This window comes from Urocitellus parryii, chromosome 9 (assembly GCF_045843805.1).
Source record: "Urocitellus parryii isolate mUroPar1 chromosome 9, mUroPar1.hap1, whole genome shotgun sequence".
NCBI classification, from domain to species: domain Eukaryota; kingdom Metazoa; phylum Chordata; class Mammalia; order Rodentia; family Sciuridae; genus Urocitellus; species Urocitellus parryii.
The window spans coordinates 79,725,063-79,740,952 of record NC_135539.1 but is presented as its reverse complement, the minus strand read 5'-3'; the positions used below and the strand labels follow the sequence as shown (position 1 = coordinate 79,740,952).

General features: G+C 41.6%; 1 protein-coding gene across 4 annotated transcripts in view; it reads right to left on the bottom strand.

Moving 5' to 3' along the window:
* Positions 1 to 15,890, bottom strand: part of Dip2c (disco interacting protein 2 homolog C) — a 365,692-nt gene that overhangs the window by 115,821 nt on the left and 233,981 nt on the right. For all 4 annotated transcript variants that reach the window (XM_026412392.2, XM_026412402.2, XM_026412412.2 and 1 more), the window contains 4 exons: positions 11,981 to 12,115; positions 9,974 to 10,093; positions 8,662 to 8,859; positions 2,903 to 2,994 (listed from right to left, as the gene is read on the bottom strand). In XM_026412392.2, coding sequence (XP_026268177.2) covers positions 2,903 to 2,994; positions 8,662 to 8,859; positions 9,974 to 10,093; positions 11,981 to 12,115 — 545 coding nt within the window. The remainder of the gene's footprint in view (positions 1 to 2,902; positions 2,995 to 8,661; positions 8,860 to 9,973; positions 10,094 to 11,980; positions 12,116 to 15,890) is intronic.

Genomic DNA, 15,890 nt, shown 5'->3' with positions numbered 1-15,890 from the left:
TGCAAGCTTCTTGATGTCAGACCTTACCTGTGATGCATCTTTAGATTTTCAGCATTTCTCACATTATCCTCAAACATTTAGTTTGCACATTATAAATGCCTTTTACTGAAGTCCAAGAAGGTATTCTCCACACTGCATTAGAATAGTCATCCACAGGAAAAGTGGGTAATTTTTATAGTAAAGACTGAATGCTCTTTACTCTGCAGTATTTTATTGAAAACTGATTTTTGAAGCAGATAAACTATCCTATTGATTAGAACAGAAAGTTATCATCAATTATCTAACATATACACTTAATAGTAAGTATTACACACAGATGAATATTCAGACACTGGTTACATGTACCAGTGGTTGAACTCAGGGGCACTTAGTCACTGAGCCTCGTGTCCAGCCCTTTTTAATCATTTTTTAGAGACAGGGTCTCACTGAGTTGCTTAGTGCTTAAGTTGCTGAGATTGACTTTGAACTTGCAATCCTCCTGCTTCAGCCTCCTGAGCCACTGAGATTAAAGACATGCACCACTGTGCCCAGCTGGACAGTCTAAGTAGCTCCCTCAAGCTAATCCAACTTGGCTACCCCTGAAAAAAGAAATTGTTTACACATTTCATCAAAACTGCACCCATTTTACCCACAACATCTCACCTGAACACAGGTACTTATTAATATATGCTTTTCATATAGAAACTTCAAGAATCTGGAGGCCAGACTACAAAAGATTCTCTTAAAAAAATGACTCAGACCATGAACCAAATTAGAGATAAAGGAGCCATCACAAGTGACTTTTCTTCATTGTGAAAAAACATACACAATAGAAAATTTCACTTCAGCCACACTCATAGTTCAGTGGCACCGAGTACAATCTCACCATCAAAGGACCCTCAATGTGTTCCAAGCTGAACCTCTCCCCTGGTTGAACAGTAACTTCCTTCATTCTCCTCTGGCCCTGGGCAATCACCATAGTGCATTCTGACTCTATCCACATATCAAGCTCATATCAGTGAAATTCCCAGTATTTGTCCTTTGGTGTCCAGCTTGTTTTACTTAGTATCCTTTCACACAGCACGTGGAAAGGAACTTTCTTCCTTTTAAAACTTAATAAGTAACATTCCATGGAACGCACCTGCCACATCGTGCTTGGCCATTCCTCAGTCTACAGCAGATGTGCTGCCCTGCCTCTTGGGCTTTATGATAATGCTATGAACATAGGTATACAAATACCTGTTGAACTTTTCATCATATACACAGAGGTGAAATTGCCAGGTCAAATGGCAATTTGATGTAACTTTTTGAGAGACTGTAGGTGGATCGTCTGTCACAGGGGCTTCCCCATCCTACATTCCTCCTAGCAATGTGTCAGGGTCCTAATTTCTCCATGTCCTTGTGAACATTTATCTTCTGTATTTTGATAAGACTCACTTTCTTGATACAAAGTGATGTTTCACTGTGGTTTTGATTTGCAATTCCCTGTGATTAGTGATGTTGAGCATCTTTTCATGTGTTTGTAAATAGACCATTTTAAAGTCTTTAGAGAAATGCCCATTCAAGTCCTTTATTTATGTTTCAATTGTGATAGTTTTTTTCTTTTACTGTCATTGAGTTATAGGGATTCTTTATATTCCAAATATGAATCTGCTATTAAACACGATTTACATTTTCTTCCTTTTGTAAATTGCCTTTTAATTCCTTCGAGTGCCTTTTTGTGTATGTTTTTATTTTGATGAAGACCAGTTTTTTCTTTTGTTGACCTGCTTTTGATGTCAGAGCCAAGAAATCATTGCCAACATCATGAACCTCCCCCCAACCCCAAGATTTGTGTATTTTAGCTCTGATTTTAGGAGGAGTTTGGTCTACTTTCAGGATTATCTTTTCCTCTTTGACATAGTGTTAGTAAGGGTCCAATTCCATTCTCTTGAAGGTGGATATCTGGTTTTCCCAGTCCTGTTTGTTGGTAGGACTGTCCCTTTCCCACCAAGTATGCTAGCACGCTGTTGAAATCTCTGGACCACATACATGAGGGTTGATTTTCAGTTTCTCTGTTCCATTCCTTCGGTGCATATGTCTGTCAGTATGCCAGTGAACACTGCTGAAATTATTCCAGCCTTGTAAATTTTATAATGGAGAAGTTTAACATCTAAAATTTATTTTTAAAAGCTAGGGGCTAAACTTGTTCCATAAAAACAATAGGAAGAACCACAGTCCACAGTAGTCTGCTTCAACCATCGTTCAAAAACCCCATGAGGGCCAGGTCTACATCTCCTACTGGGTTTGGTGCTCTAGATGATGATTTACATATTGTTCTTTTGGTGACCTTTGGGTAAGGTACGCATCTAGGCACTGAAGGCACATGGCAGCATATGGAAAAAAGGCTGTATATTTGAGGACAAGGAAACTAGGTTTTTCTACATCCAAATTGAGATGTAAGGCTTAGGTAAGATTATCAACTGCTCAGGCTCAACATTAAAATGGAAATACTAAAACCCATCCTCAATTTACCTGGCTGATGTAAGAATAAAATAAAAATTTGCTCTCTGATGGAAGGGCAACAGCCTATTTTAAGAAATTTAAAACTGGGAAAAGAACCCTAGTGTTGGTTTACTTCCAAGACTGCCTGTCACACTCACAGTAAAACATATCTTTTTAAGGTAAGAGCACTGGCTCTGCCGCTTAGGAGCTAGATGCCTTCATGATTCACCCTAAGCCCAATGTTCTTGATGCATAAAAATAAGAGAAAATCTACGACCTCGCTGAGTTGTGAAGATTAGTGGCACGCTGAACATAATTGGTCTGAGTTCACAGGGAATCTGAGAAAGCCTCCCACAACAGGGCCGGGAGCAGAGGCTGCACAACAGGGTTCTAAGACAGAGGTGTCTTTCCCAAGGGGACACTTTGCAGCTGCACTTACCCTATCTCCAGGCCGCACCATGGGCTCTTGCTTTGTACCTAGTTTATGCAGAATGTTGTAAGCGACCTTCATACTTCTCGTCCACAGTTTGCCTATGAACACAAAGCAAGAGAGACACAGTAACTGTACTATCACATACACAGACTTTCAGTTATGTACAAATGGGCATGAGGATCCAGGGAGCATCCTCCAAGGAAAGGCTGGTACACGAATCCCTTTGGCTTCCCATCTCCACACACAACAATCAAGGGAGAACGGGTGGGCAAGGCTAGAATCTCAGAGGCTTTGGTACACAAAGCTCAGGGGAAAGGGGAAAAACATCCAAGAACTCGACCTGAGCCCATCTCTGCCATGTTTTTGAAGAGGGAAGTGCTGCTTGGGTGTGCTGTCACCAGGCTTTCCTAGGGAGCACCAGGAGCCTGGGGAAGGGGCAGCTTGCTGGTGCAGCCTAGATGAAGGCTGCCCAATGCTGTTTTCATGTTAAGGCTCCAATGTATTTTCCATTTTGATTCCAGGAATGAGGAGTAAGTTCCCAACATCTCTGACTCATACAATCACTGAAGCCTGAACACTGGGATGTTGTCCCAAGACCAAATTCCTTCATCTGTAACGTGTGTAGCAAGACCACAGAAAAACAGTCAAAGAAGTTGTGAAGAAGGGTTCCAGAGAGTGGAGGGCACCAGGGCCACCGCAATGGCACCACTGCCACTGTCTAAAGTTGTGCATGAGGACATATTCTTCCCTTGGTGCGGGAGGTTAGACTCGAAGCCTTGAGCATGTGAGCACACGCTCGGCCACTGGTGACACTCCCCCAGACATGGATCTTATTAACGGCCTCTGTCATGTGATCATAATCAACATAAAGAGCACAAAAACGGCCCCGTGGGTCAAAATCTGATCCCTTCTCCTACAGAGTCCTAAATTTCTGAATTTCGAATCTTCTTAACCTCAGGGTTTTAGGGTTTGGGGATTTGAAGCAGATGAATCCACAAGTATAGATAAAAGTAACACTAAATAGTTTAAGTTATTTAAAATATTTTGGAAGGGAATACTAAGGATTGAACTCAGGGCTACTCAACCACTGAGCCACATCCCTAGCCCTATTTTGTATTTTATTTAGAGACAGGGTCTCACTGAGTTGCTTAATGCCTCTGCTGAGGCTGGCTTTGAACTTGCGATCCTCCTGCCTCAGCCTCCCAAGCTTACAGGGGTGTGCCACTGCATCTGGCTATTTAAAACTTTTGAAATCAAGAAAAAAAGAATCACTAAGTAGAATTAAATATATACAATTTAAAAAAAAAAAAAAAACCTTTTAGACCGGTTTTTTAAACTTTAAATCCTTTAGGGAAAAAAAAAAAAAAAACAAAAACAGCAAGACATTTCAAATTCCTGCCTCATCTCTCCATGAGACATCTTCTTGATATTATCCTGTGATGGTGAATAGTCCAAGATGAGAAAAAAATGACTTACGATCTAAAAGGAATTGAATACCTAAAGGCCTTTTACAATCTGGCCCCATAGATTCTTCTGCTCAAGGCTTTTCAGGAGCAGTCAGGGTGTTAGATGTTCCGTTCACGCAATATGGTAATAAGCAAATTACGTGGTTTCAATGCAGTCACTGTTTTAATCCTTCTCCTACTGCAATGTATAAACTAAATCAAAAAGCTTTTTGGTTTACAACACATTTTATATTTTAAAAAATCCCGAACTTGTTTTATTTCATATTTCATGTTGAACTGCAGTGACCCAAATTAATGTTCCTACTATTTTCTGATCACAGGTTTCACCAACTTGCCTCCACCTTAGCAACTAGAGAGCAAAGACCGTTTCCTCTTTTCTTCAATTCATAGGGCAGTTCCTGGATCATGGTATGTACTCAACAAACGTTTCTTGATTTTATTAGTGCCATAAGAACACTTTAATAAAGCTCAAAGAGTACTTATCTTAGTAAAAATCTAGAGATTTTAGTAAAAATTTAGAGCACTTAATTAATGGATATAAAATTTATTCAGGTCCTCCTCATCTCAACACTGTAGTTCGAGACTGGTTGCTTTAAAATCATTTGGTGTTTTATTGGGAAATTTTCTTCTCCCTATCAATACCTCTCAGCCCCTCAGAAGTAACTTACAGAGTACAGTTTTCCCCTAAATACTTCGTGCCGTCAGAATTCAATGTGAACATCACTATAGTTTAACAGAATCTGCTATAAACAAAAAAGGAGTTGTGAATCCACTATAATCAGTAGCACCATTACAGTTCACTCACTTTTCAGCTTCATTCTCGATTGATAAATCTTAAGGTTGATATCATAAATTCATATAAAATCAAGTTTTTAGGAAAGAGTTACTAAAGGGCAAAAAAAAAAAACCCAAAACTTTTGGCAAAATTCTTAAAATATACCTCAATAGTTACACTTTGTGTTTCTCACAGAAAAGGGAGAATAAGTTGCTGATGTAAACTACAGATGCCGCAGCTCTTGGCAAGGAGCTGCACAAGTACTCAAGTGCTCTTTATTACATATTAATTTTAACTTCACTCACATGTGGAAGAGGAACAGGCAACTGCCCAGAGACTGACTACTGAGGAGGGAGGCGGCACAGTAAGCACACCCCATAGCTACCCGGAGCACAGCGGCCCTAGAACTTGAGACATGCACTATTAACAATTCCAAACACGGACAAGGTTGCAGAAAGACTGCACTGTGCTTTTCTAGCTCAGGCATCTAAATTCCGGGAAACACCTAATAAACTCATAAAACAAGAAAGAGACGAACATGAGCGTTTACTTTGTATATAAGCAAAATTAATTTACAGATATTAAACTAAAACCATCATGGGGATGGAAGGGGATACTAGAATGTTCTCTGCCAGGTCAGACCAACAGGTGAAGAAAGTGTATGGAGGAGTACTTTATTTTTTGGATTTTCTATTAAACAACCCAGGTTTCCTATGATAAGCAAGAAGCTAAATTTGGGGGCTGAAGGGACCGCAAGACTTTAAATAGTTCTTCAATTATACCAAACGTGATTTTTTCTGAATCTTTTTAGCAATATGCAATCATAACATCTGTCTGTTCCAGAGTTTCTACACAGATAACACTTTTCAATACTCACTGCATTAGTCAACCCTTCCAAGCCTGATAAGTTACAATCTTACATTTGGAAATTCTTTACTTACCTCTATTAAACAAGAAAGAATTGAACTTGACCCACAGTATATGACCAACAGCAGGTTAAAACCCAACAGACTAATTTAAAAGAGTTCAAATGTTTTGGTTATGTGATGCTTGGACAAATTTCAGATGTAACATTAAATCTCTCTCATCTCTCTAATTCATCTTAACCTTACACTCCTAATCTAGATTCTGAGCCTCTGGAGAACTGGTATTCACCTTTGGCCTCCCAAGCCTGAGGACCTTGCCATGCACGGTAGGTGCTGGTGGTCAGTGAGGACACATGATCCTTACAGGACCACATCAGCCCCAGGATTTCCCAGAGGCCATAAGCCTCGGTGTGCTCAGCTGTTATGAAGCAGGGAGTGCAAACACAACTAGCTCAAGACCAAATTTGGCTGGACAAGAGACTCACAGAAAATTCTATGTTTTTGACTAATAAACTTATCTCCAAGAGCATGATTTTTAAAAAAGGATAAGTCAAGATTATACTCAACCATGGGTGATATCTATCCATTTAAAACTGCCCAACAAAGTCACGAGAACAAAGAGGCTATGAAGCACATGCTCCCAAATCAAAATCTACTTAGGTCCATGAAATGCACAGGTCCACAGCTCATACCTCCAGGACACCACTCTCAAAAAGCTGGACTCAGATTCCGTAACATCTGGCCTTGATGACTGTTGTAAAAATCTTTTCTTCTAACAATCAAAAGTATTGTGTTAAAAAAACAGAACCAAAAGCTAAAAACAGGTCATCTAATCTCACACACACAGCCATACTATGAACTGTCTGGTCTACTAGTTATTGAATTTGCTTTTAGGCAAACAAGCAGCTAGTATAACATGCCTGACAATCTGCTTTCTCCATGGTACCTTAGCTGTGGAACTAAGAGAAGGACATCTCTCTGGAACAGCTAACAACTTGCAAGAAGTTTACAGACTGCATGAATCCTACTGAAGAATTATTGGAAGCTTGTTTCTCTGGCATTCTGAGAAAGTACTATGGATACAGACTTTCCTTCTTCAGAGAGATTTATGTCAAAGCAGTGAAACAATCATAATTCCACCAGATTAATACTGAATGTTAAAAATTTGGAAAGTCCAAAAATCCTTGAAGTCTGAAATCTCCAAAAAGTCAAAATCCTGAAAGACTAAAATCTGAAAATGATGAAATTCTGAAAGCCGTAATCTGGAAACCACTACTCTCAGTGTGGCAGGGGGAGGAGGCCAACCTGGTAAAAGGCAAATTCTGTGGAGAGGAACAGAGGGAAAGTGAATTGGTCTCAGAGCTGGGATACTTTTCTCCTCTGTTGCCTTGGAGGTCAGAACTGCAGGACAGGCTGGGGGTGTAGTTCAGTCACACGGCACTTGCCCCACATGTGCAAGGCCCCAGATTTGCTCCCAGGACTGCCAAACGAATCATGACAAAACACAGAACCCCACGCTCACCAGACTTTTTGACTGTAGGACTCAAGATAAGCAGCCCCCTCAGGCTCAAGAGCTTTCAGCTTTCCCACTGTTTAAAATGGTCAGCATTTTTACATTTTTCTATCCTATGCACTGCAACACTTCCAATAGTAGAGGTAAAAATTACATTAAGACTTGGAGAAAGTCCTAACTTATGTGTTTACCACATTATCAGTGAAAGTGCATTATCACAGCACTGGCTTTCTGTGTATAAACACCACGTACATAAAGATGCTGAAGTTTTCTCAAAGAGACAGACGTCCTTTCTGTACGTTTCCATCTGTGAAAGATTAAATTTCTCCAGCTCTCAGCTCCCTGGGTAATTCTTAGTGCAGTAGCCACCCATGGAGGTTTTTGACTGTTCTTCTGACTTAGTGGCCCAACCCGGTATTTCAGATAATCACTGTTATAAAGCTGGGTGCACACAATGACCTACCATGGTGACATGTATTTGTGTGTTGTGCTCTGTGACCTATTTCTTTGTGAATACAGTTCATCCTCTTCTGTGTTGCGAGTAAACCTGGATGTTTTTGCTTGCAAAAAGATGTATGTTGTCCATTTTCTTATGTAAAGTAGCCTATGAAATATTCCATCAGTGTTTTAATGTTTCTCAAATTATTCCTCTTTTTTTTTTTTTAAAAAATGTAAACAAATGTCTTTTAGAAACAACTTTAAAACTTTTTTCCAGAATCCTGTGTTTGAGATTTTGCTCTTTTCACGTTTTAGATGTCAAAGATTTTGATCTTTTAATGTGGGATTATGGCATTCAGGATTGTATCTTTTAGAGTTATGACCCAAACCCATGTCAAAGAAGGTAAATATTCTCCATCTATCCTTGTGAAAAGTATTCATGAAAATCATGTGTATATCTAAGAAGTAAAATCTAACAATTTATTAGCATTATGATCACTGCTTTATGCACATGGATTTTAACTAAAAAAAACAAAAATGCAAATGATCTGCCTACAAGTTCTGGTAGGTTCCATCTATTTCCACACCAGAGCCACATAAGGCAGCACAGTCACTCAGCAGCCATCCTGACCACGGATCCCTCCACTGCACTCAGGAGCAGTCCTGTACAGGGGAACCATGCAAGAGACAGGTGCACCCAGGATTACCGTAAGTGAGGATGTACAAGGGCTTTCCATTCGTGTCCATGGTGGTCAGGCAGGGAGCCTTTGGTGAGATGGTCCCCCATCGCTGCAAAGCAGCTTCCAGGGAAGGCGGCCAGTTCGTGACGACCCCCAGCTGCTCCCCTCGCATCGCCAGCATCTGGGCTCCCTCAGGCTTTGGTTGGTTTGGATCAGGTTGTTGAACTAAATATATTTCAACAGAAAGGGTTTTCAAGAACAATGCATCTGTGTTAGTATGACTGCTTTTTACTCTTTAAAAAGCCAAGTAGTTAATATTTAAGGTGTAAATTTGTTAGAAACGTATTTCTCTAGATTCAGGGTCATGATCTACATACTACCCTCATGAAGTTATCAAATATTTAATTCTTATAATTTCCAAGGCAAACAGGTGGGTGGAGAACTTGGGCAGACCCAAGCACATCTGGAAACTGACAAAAGGCAAAACACTATATTGTTTCAGCCCAAAGTTCATGATTAAAACCTCTCTGCTTAAAATTTAAATTTTCAGCACACAGTGATTTCAGACTCCCAACAGTTCCAATCTTGGAAAGTTATATTTTACCCTTAAACACTCAGGAGTAAATATAAATTTTCTTCGACTACTTTGATTATCAAGAACATGAAGCAAGTATTTTCTTGAGTAAAACTAAACAAACACATCACAACTAGAACATGGTCTTCCCCATGGTCTAGACATGGGAGGACCAAATGACTTCCCACGTTTCTGGTCAAGGTTTCTCCCTCCTCTTGTATGACTGACCACTACCACCTGCTGGCCAAAAAAATCAACACCATATTTCCAATTTAACAAGAAAACAAGGAGTTCAGGTTTGATACAACAAGATCTTCTGTTAGGCTGTCTGTGAGGAGGCTCAAAACATTCTGTGGCCAGGACACCAGCCCCCAAGGACAGAGAAGCAGGAGAGGAGGAAGCAGAGCCCGCTGCCTGGCGTCCTCCACAAGCCTGCCTGGCGTCCTCCACAAGCCTCGCACAAGCTCACGGAGAGCTGCTCTGCTGAGATCTAAAGGTTCTGGGAAGTTAGTTCTGCACTTCTATCATCTCAGAGTCCTTAAATAGAGGCCTGGCTCATTCTATGAGCCCATATTCTGCTGAGGGTGTCAACCCAACTCAGCGCACCTGCTGATACAGAACCTACACTCTCTCCTAGATCATTTGGTGATTGCCAATATTATCACTCATTAAAAAATAAAACAGCTTTGTTGAAAAAAAAAAATCATTGTTTATGGAACCAGAGGAACACCTGGAAGGAACCAAAAGGGAAAGGGTTTTTCGTACCTTCTAACAACTCTTCAAAGTCATCAACAAAGAATTCTCGCAAAGGCGGTCGCTTGGGCCGTTTGAGGGTATTGACAAGCTGCTGAATTTTTGCTGATACCCGGCTACTTACTGGTACTCCTGAAAAACAGGAATCACGGGGTAGATGATCTGAGCATCACAGATGTAACGAGCAAATTTGGGAATAACAGGGGCTGGGGATGTGCCTCAAGCGGTAGTGTGCTCGCCTGGCATACCCAGGGCACTGAAATCGATCCTCAGCACCACATAAAAATAAAATAAAGATGTTGTGTCCACCAAAAACTAAAAATAAATAAATATTAAAAAATTTTTAAAACTTGGGAATAACAGGATGGAACCTGAGGAAAGTTGTCTATCAAATAAAATATTAGGAAGTAGTCTTAAAACACTGCATGGCACTTTAAGAATTGGGACATTAAGGGCTGGGGCTGTAGCTCAGTGGTAGAGCGCTGACCTTGCACATGTGAGGCACTGGGTTCAATCCTCAGCACCATATAAAAATAAATATATTGTGTCCAACTACAACTAAATTGAAAAAGAATTGGGACATTAAATACTTCAGTTTTAAAGATACGGGACAACATACAATCCACAATTCTTAACATGAAAATACCATTTTTTCCCATTAAATAGTTCCACTTAATTTGGTTTTTATGAATCAAAGGTCATTTCAAAAGGCCAGTGGATCCCAAGCATAGTTTAGAACACATACGGAAAAACTGTTCCTGGAGCACCCAGAGCTTCTGATTCATTAGGTTGTGGCATGGCCAGAACCTAATGAATCATTTGTTCTAACAAATGAAGAGGGTGGTGTCATAGCACGAGAAACCAGGGACTACCCAATGTGTGCTTTAGGACTTACCTGGGTGAACAAAAGCAAAGGTGACAGGATTATTAAAATGATGCCAAGATCAACAATGACCTATTTAATAAAAGTTTTGATCAGAGAACTAAAGCAAACTGAAAAGCATTCAAGGAGAGATGGGGTTGTGATTCAGTGGTAGAGCACTTGCCTAGCATGTGTGAGGCACTGGGCTCAATCCTCAGCACCACATAAAAAAGGTATTCTGTCCATCTATAACTAAAAAAAAGCATTCAATGAAAACTAGCCATAATGGAAACTGAAGTGATTTCCACTGTATGAACTGGACAGCTCAACTAGTGGCTTTCCGGCTTTCACTATGCAGAGGAGGGCACACCACCTGGGACTTGGCCGTTCTATGTAATTATGAATCACACTGGTATCACAAGGTCATGAACAGAGTGAGTATGGTTCATCAATACTAGGCTGATCATCTTTAAAAAACAAAGAATAATAATTTTATTGCCATATTCTAACTTTTATGACCAGGGCATCACTGAGACTTAAGAGGAGGATCATAGCAAAAATGCCATGTCCATAATAAAGGTATTGTGTCCAAGTGTCCATAATAAAGGTGTTGTGTCCAAGTCCTACTTTGGGTTGGGTAATAGTCACTTTCACTAGAACATACAAGATTACAAATACAAGGGGCCAAGGTGAACCCTCTGTATTTTATTCAATCATTCATAATCTTTGTCCAGATTGGAGAAAAAGAGCTTCTTTCAAGATCTAAAGCACCATTCTACCAACAGCTGTCAAATCTTTAAACATTTAACTTCATCTTTCCCTTCTAAGTAACTGTTCACGGTCTTAGCACTTGAACTTTGATTTCTTAATTGCTGAAACAACAATGGTTTTTCATTAGCAATAATATCAGCATCTCATAAAATTTCTTTTTCTTCTCATGACAAGCTTCTGTAACATTTCTCCTGGACAATGTGGGGATGATCTGTATTTCCTATGGCCCCATAATGAAGGAAGCTCTATGGCAGGTTCATAAAGAATGATGATTAGAGTCAATGAACTGACTATAAATCTAGACACAGCATATCCAGTCCTGGGCACAGAAAGGCAAAGCATGGCCCAGCAGGAGCTCGCGAAGGAAAGAAGTCTTAAAGACCTACCGTCCCCAGTCTCCATGAGCTCGGCGTTGCCGTACTTTGGTGCTGTTCGGGATGTGGTGGAGCCCTGCGGCCTCTCCACCTGTATGGAGTGTTCTGAGGTGTATGTGGTTACGTCAGGAGGTGCAGAATGATTTTCTGTAAAGAAGCACATTGTGAGATGATCTTGACAGTTGTTGGAAAGGCTACGCAACAGGGCTTCAAAAATGCCACATCCTAGAAAAGTCTGGATGAGGTGTGCATCTTTGCACATCACCATACAGAAGGGTGACTCTGAACGGTAGCCACAAACCCCTGCACTAAGACTGTCTTTAAGGTAGTTTATACTGTTCCAAAGGCAACAAAGTTAGGGCAACCTTTAGGCGATTTCACAAGGAGCCATGTTATTAATGAGTCTCTGAAACATTTTAAGATATTAGACAAGACAGTATGAAAAAGGTGTTTGTTGAGTGTTTTTTGTGACAACAGAGGCAGTAATGAGATCAAACTTTGGTACCAGAGGTCCTGTCATTCAAATGTCAGCTTCGCAAATTCCTAGAGATCTCGCTAAGCAGCTTAACCTGTCTCAGTTTCCTTATCCATCACATGGGAACAATAATGGCCACAACTTTGGCGGACAGTGGAGTATATTCAACAAGTTCACGCATGAAGAGCTCTTAGGATGTTCCTTGGTAAAGGCATCAAGAAACAACTAGTAATTTATTATTTTAGAACGGATAATACCGAGTTGTCATACAAAAAAATGTTTATGATCTAATGTGTATTAAGTGGTATGTTATGCTCAATGAAATGAGCAGAAGCTTTTCCTTTTCAGCATTCATTGATGGTAAAGAACTTAAGGGCTGAATGACAGAACAGTGTTCACATTTACTAAATAAAGCATCAAGGAGGGCATGCCTAATAGAGACTATCAATGCATTTCATAATCTTGTTTTAGTAATGAGTATTACATTACTAATTTTGATTCACTAATCCTTATTAGAAACTTCTGGAGATCTCCTTTGTAACATTCAGAATGTCAGGAGCACATTATCTTTTGTGGCTGAAAGTGGCACTCCTCTGGAACAGGCTCCCTTTCCTGCCCACTCCAGTCATACACTTGGAGACTGTTTTATATAGTTAAACCACAAAAGCCCAAAACTGTGAAGCAGAAAACCATGGCACTAAACAGACCATAACAAGGATGCTTACAGTCTGAGAACTGAGCCCAGAGGCTGGGGTTGTCTTGCTGAACCTCTGCTGGGAACGTGTGCATCATACAACTTTTGAGGCTCCGTGCGTGCCTATGAAGGCCAAATATTGTTTTGGGCATCACAAATTTCAGCAAGTAGGAAAATATGCAAATACAGAATCTGTGAATAACGAAGACAGACTGTAGAAGTCAGCTTGCATATACTGAATGACAGCTGGGAAAAATTTGTCTGTGTTCCTGGGGTGGTTTCAAACGTTACAACCCAAGGCGATCAGCTCATCTCCACTTGCGTACAATACCCCCAGTAGCTCTTGGGGACTTGAGCCCAAAGGCTGAGGTATCTGGCACCAGGTATGTAACCGAGTTCCCAGGCTAAGGTGTCTATTTTCTGTTCTTTGATACGCAGATGACACCTACTAACACAGCAAGAATTAGTAAGTATGCACAAGCATCCAAACTTGGTCATCAGGCATGCAGACACGTGCTGGGTACAGACGCCCTGTGCCATACAAAGCCATGAGCGCAGCCTGTAACTTGCAGCTTTCACATGGTCTGGATCCTGGAATGTCTGAGGGTGTGATAGGTGTCATCAGCCTCTGAAACAGACCCTTCAGCACATCAATTACCAAGAACATCTGCCAGTTAGGGGTGGAACTGTGTCCCCAGATCCACAGGTTGAAGCCCCGCCTCTCAGCGGAGCTCAGAATATGTGTATTTGGAGACAGGAACGTTAAACCGGTCCCCTGTTAAGCAAAATAAGGCTGTGAGGGTAGACCCCAACCTATTGTGACTGGGGTCCTTATAAAGATCAGGACACATAGAGGATGTGTGAGGACTTGGGGATGGCAGTCACCAACCAGCCAAGAGGTGGCCTCGGAGAAACTAATCCTGCCTGTGCTTAAGTGTCAGGTTTCCTGCCTGCAGAACTATGAATGCACACATGCCCACTGTTTAAGCCACCAGAGTGTAGGCTCTGCTACAACAGGTACATGTGGGGGGGATTAACAGGAGTGGACCTGTGAGTGCCAAACAGGGAGGTGTGGAAGGACAGGGCGCCCCACCTGGAGGCCATGAGGATGGGGGAGGGAAAGGCTCATTCAGATTGCTCAAGCTGCCTCGACACTCAGGACCACCTTTATCCTCTTCACCATGCCCCATCTGCACGCCTACCAAACAGGCTTCAGTTCACGCTTCAAGATGAACTAGTCTCCAGAACTCCATCTCCTCGCAGCCAAGCAGTATTCTCACTTCAAGTGAGAACACACAGATGCTACTGTAGGATGAATAAAATTTGAAACCAGGCTCCTAACATGAGAGTGGCTAGAGTACGAGCTCACTGCACCTCCAGCTGATTCCAGGGACTCTGCACGTCAGCAGGCTTCACCGTCAGGGACTTGGTCAGGCTCTGCACCGGGCACTGTGCCCACTTTGAAGGTGGGGAAAATGATTCCTGTACATCTGGTGACTTAAAAAATAGCAACAGGGACAGCTGGGAGACTCAAAGTGCTTTCCAAATTAATTTATGTGTCACCTCGTGTCTCTTTCCCTTCGAACTCCTCCCATAAGTCCTCACCGCGGGATGACAAACCCGGCAGCTGGCCAGGAAGCTGCCACTGTGGTGCCACTCTGTGCCTGCTGTGCCAGAGGGCAACACTCTTGCACCAAGTGGAGAACCACCTTCCGAGGACTACCTAAAAGAATGTCGCACACAGAGAGGCTCTAGCAGTGCTTGCTGAGAAGAAACAGTGGGCTCAGGCTGGAAGGGTAGGTTCAAGGTCTCAAGAGCTCATCAGCTCCAGCACAAGGCCAAGGAAATCCAGGTGCATTTTGAATTAAGGACTCTCATGAGGAGTTCATTTCTTCTGAGAAAAACTGCCCACTGTTCTTCAGATCTGTTTCATGGGCTTTTAAAACTAAGAGGAAAAACGGCAGCCATTCTTCAAGCCCCACATCAGCTGTCACCTTCACTGTGAATCCACCCCTACAACCATTTCAAAGACCTTTACCTCCACTTCCCCCTAACTGTCTGCAGACTTTCCCACTGGGAGGATCGGCCTCAGTTACTCTAACTTATTACTCTGAGCAGTTGACGTGGGTTCCTTCACAATCTAGAAGGTAAGATATAAGCAACACGAAGGTTAGAGGACACATCATTCAACCATTTAATCACAGTATCTACAAGTTACTTTGACCATGAGTACCAGGATCGCTCCTTGCCCCTTAGGGGTCTTCAGTCTATCACTCACACCAAAACAGTCCACTACTGTCTGCCCAGCTGTTTCCTGGCCATGACCCATTTCTGGTCCTGCCTGAACTTGCCTGGGTGATTCTTTGACTTCCCCAACTTGACTCCTTCCTAACCATGTGCTCCTGTAGGTCTCTGCTCACTCCAGCTCCCTAGTGGGTACAGCTAGAGAAGGTGTTTCTCAGGTGCTGAAGCTACAGAACACCCTGCCCATATCTGGCAAGCTCAATAAGTGTTGGAGGAAGAGTTCAATGAATGAAGCATGAATGAATCAATTCACAAACACTGACAAGCAGTGGTAAAGTGCTACACTTCTAACACAGGCTAAAAACAAACATCAATTCTAACTATGACAGAGTCCCAAGTGGCCAAGGGTGACAGATCCCACTTGTAGGCCATGTTAATTAATTTTTGGTCTCCAAATGACTTTTAAAAGATGAAAAGTTGAAAATCCTGTTTTAATGTGTAGAAAGCAA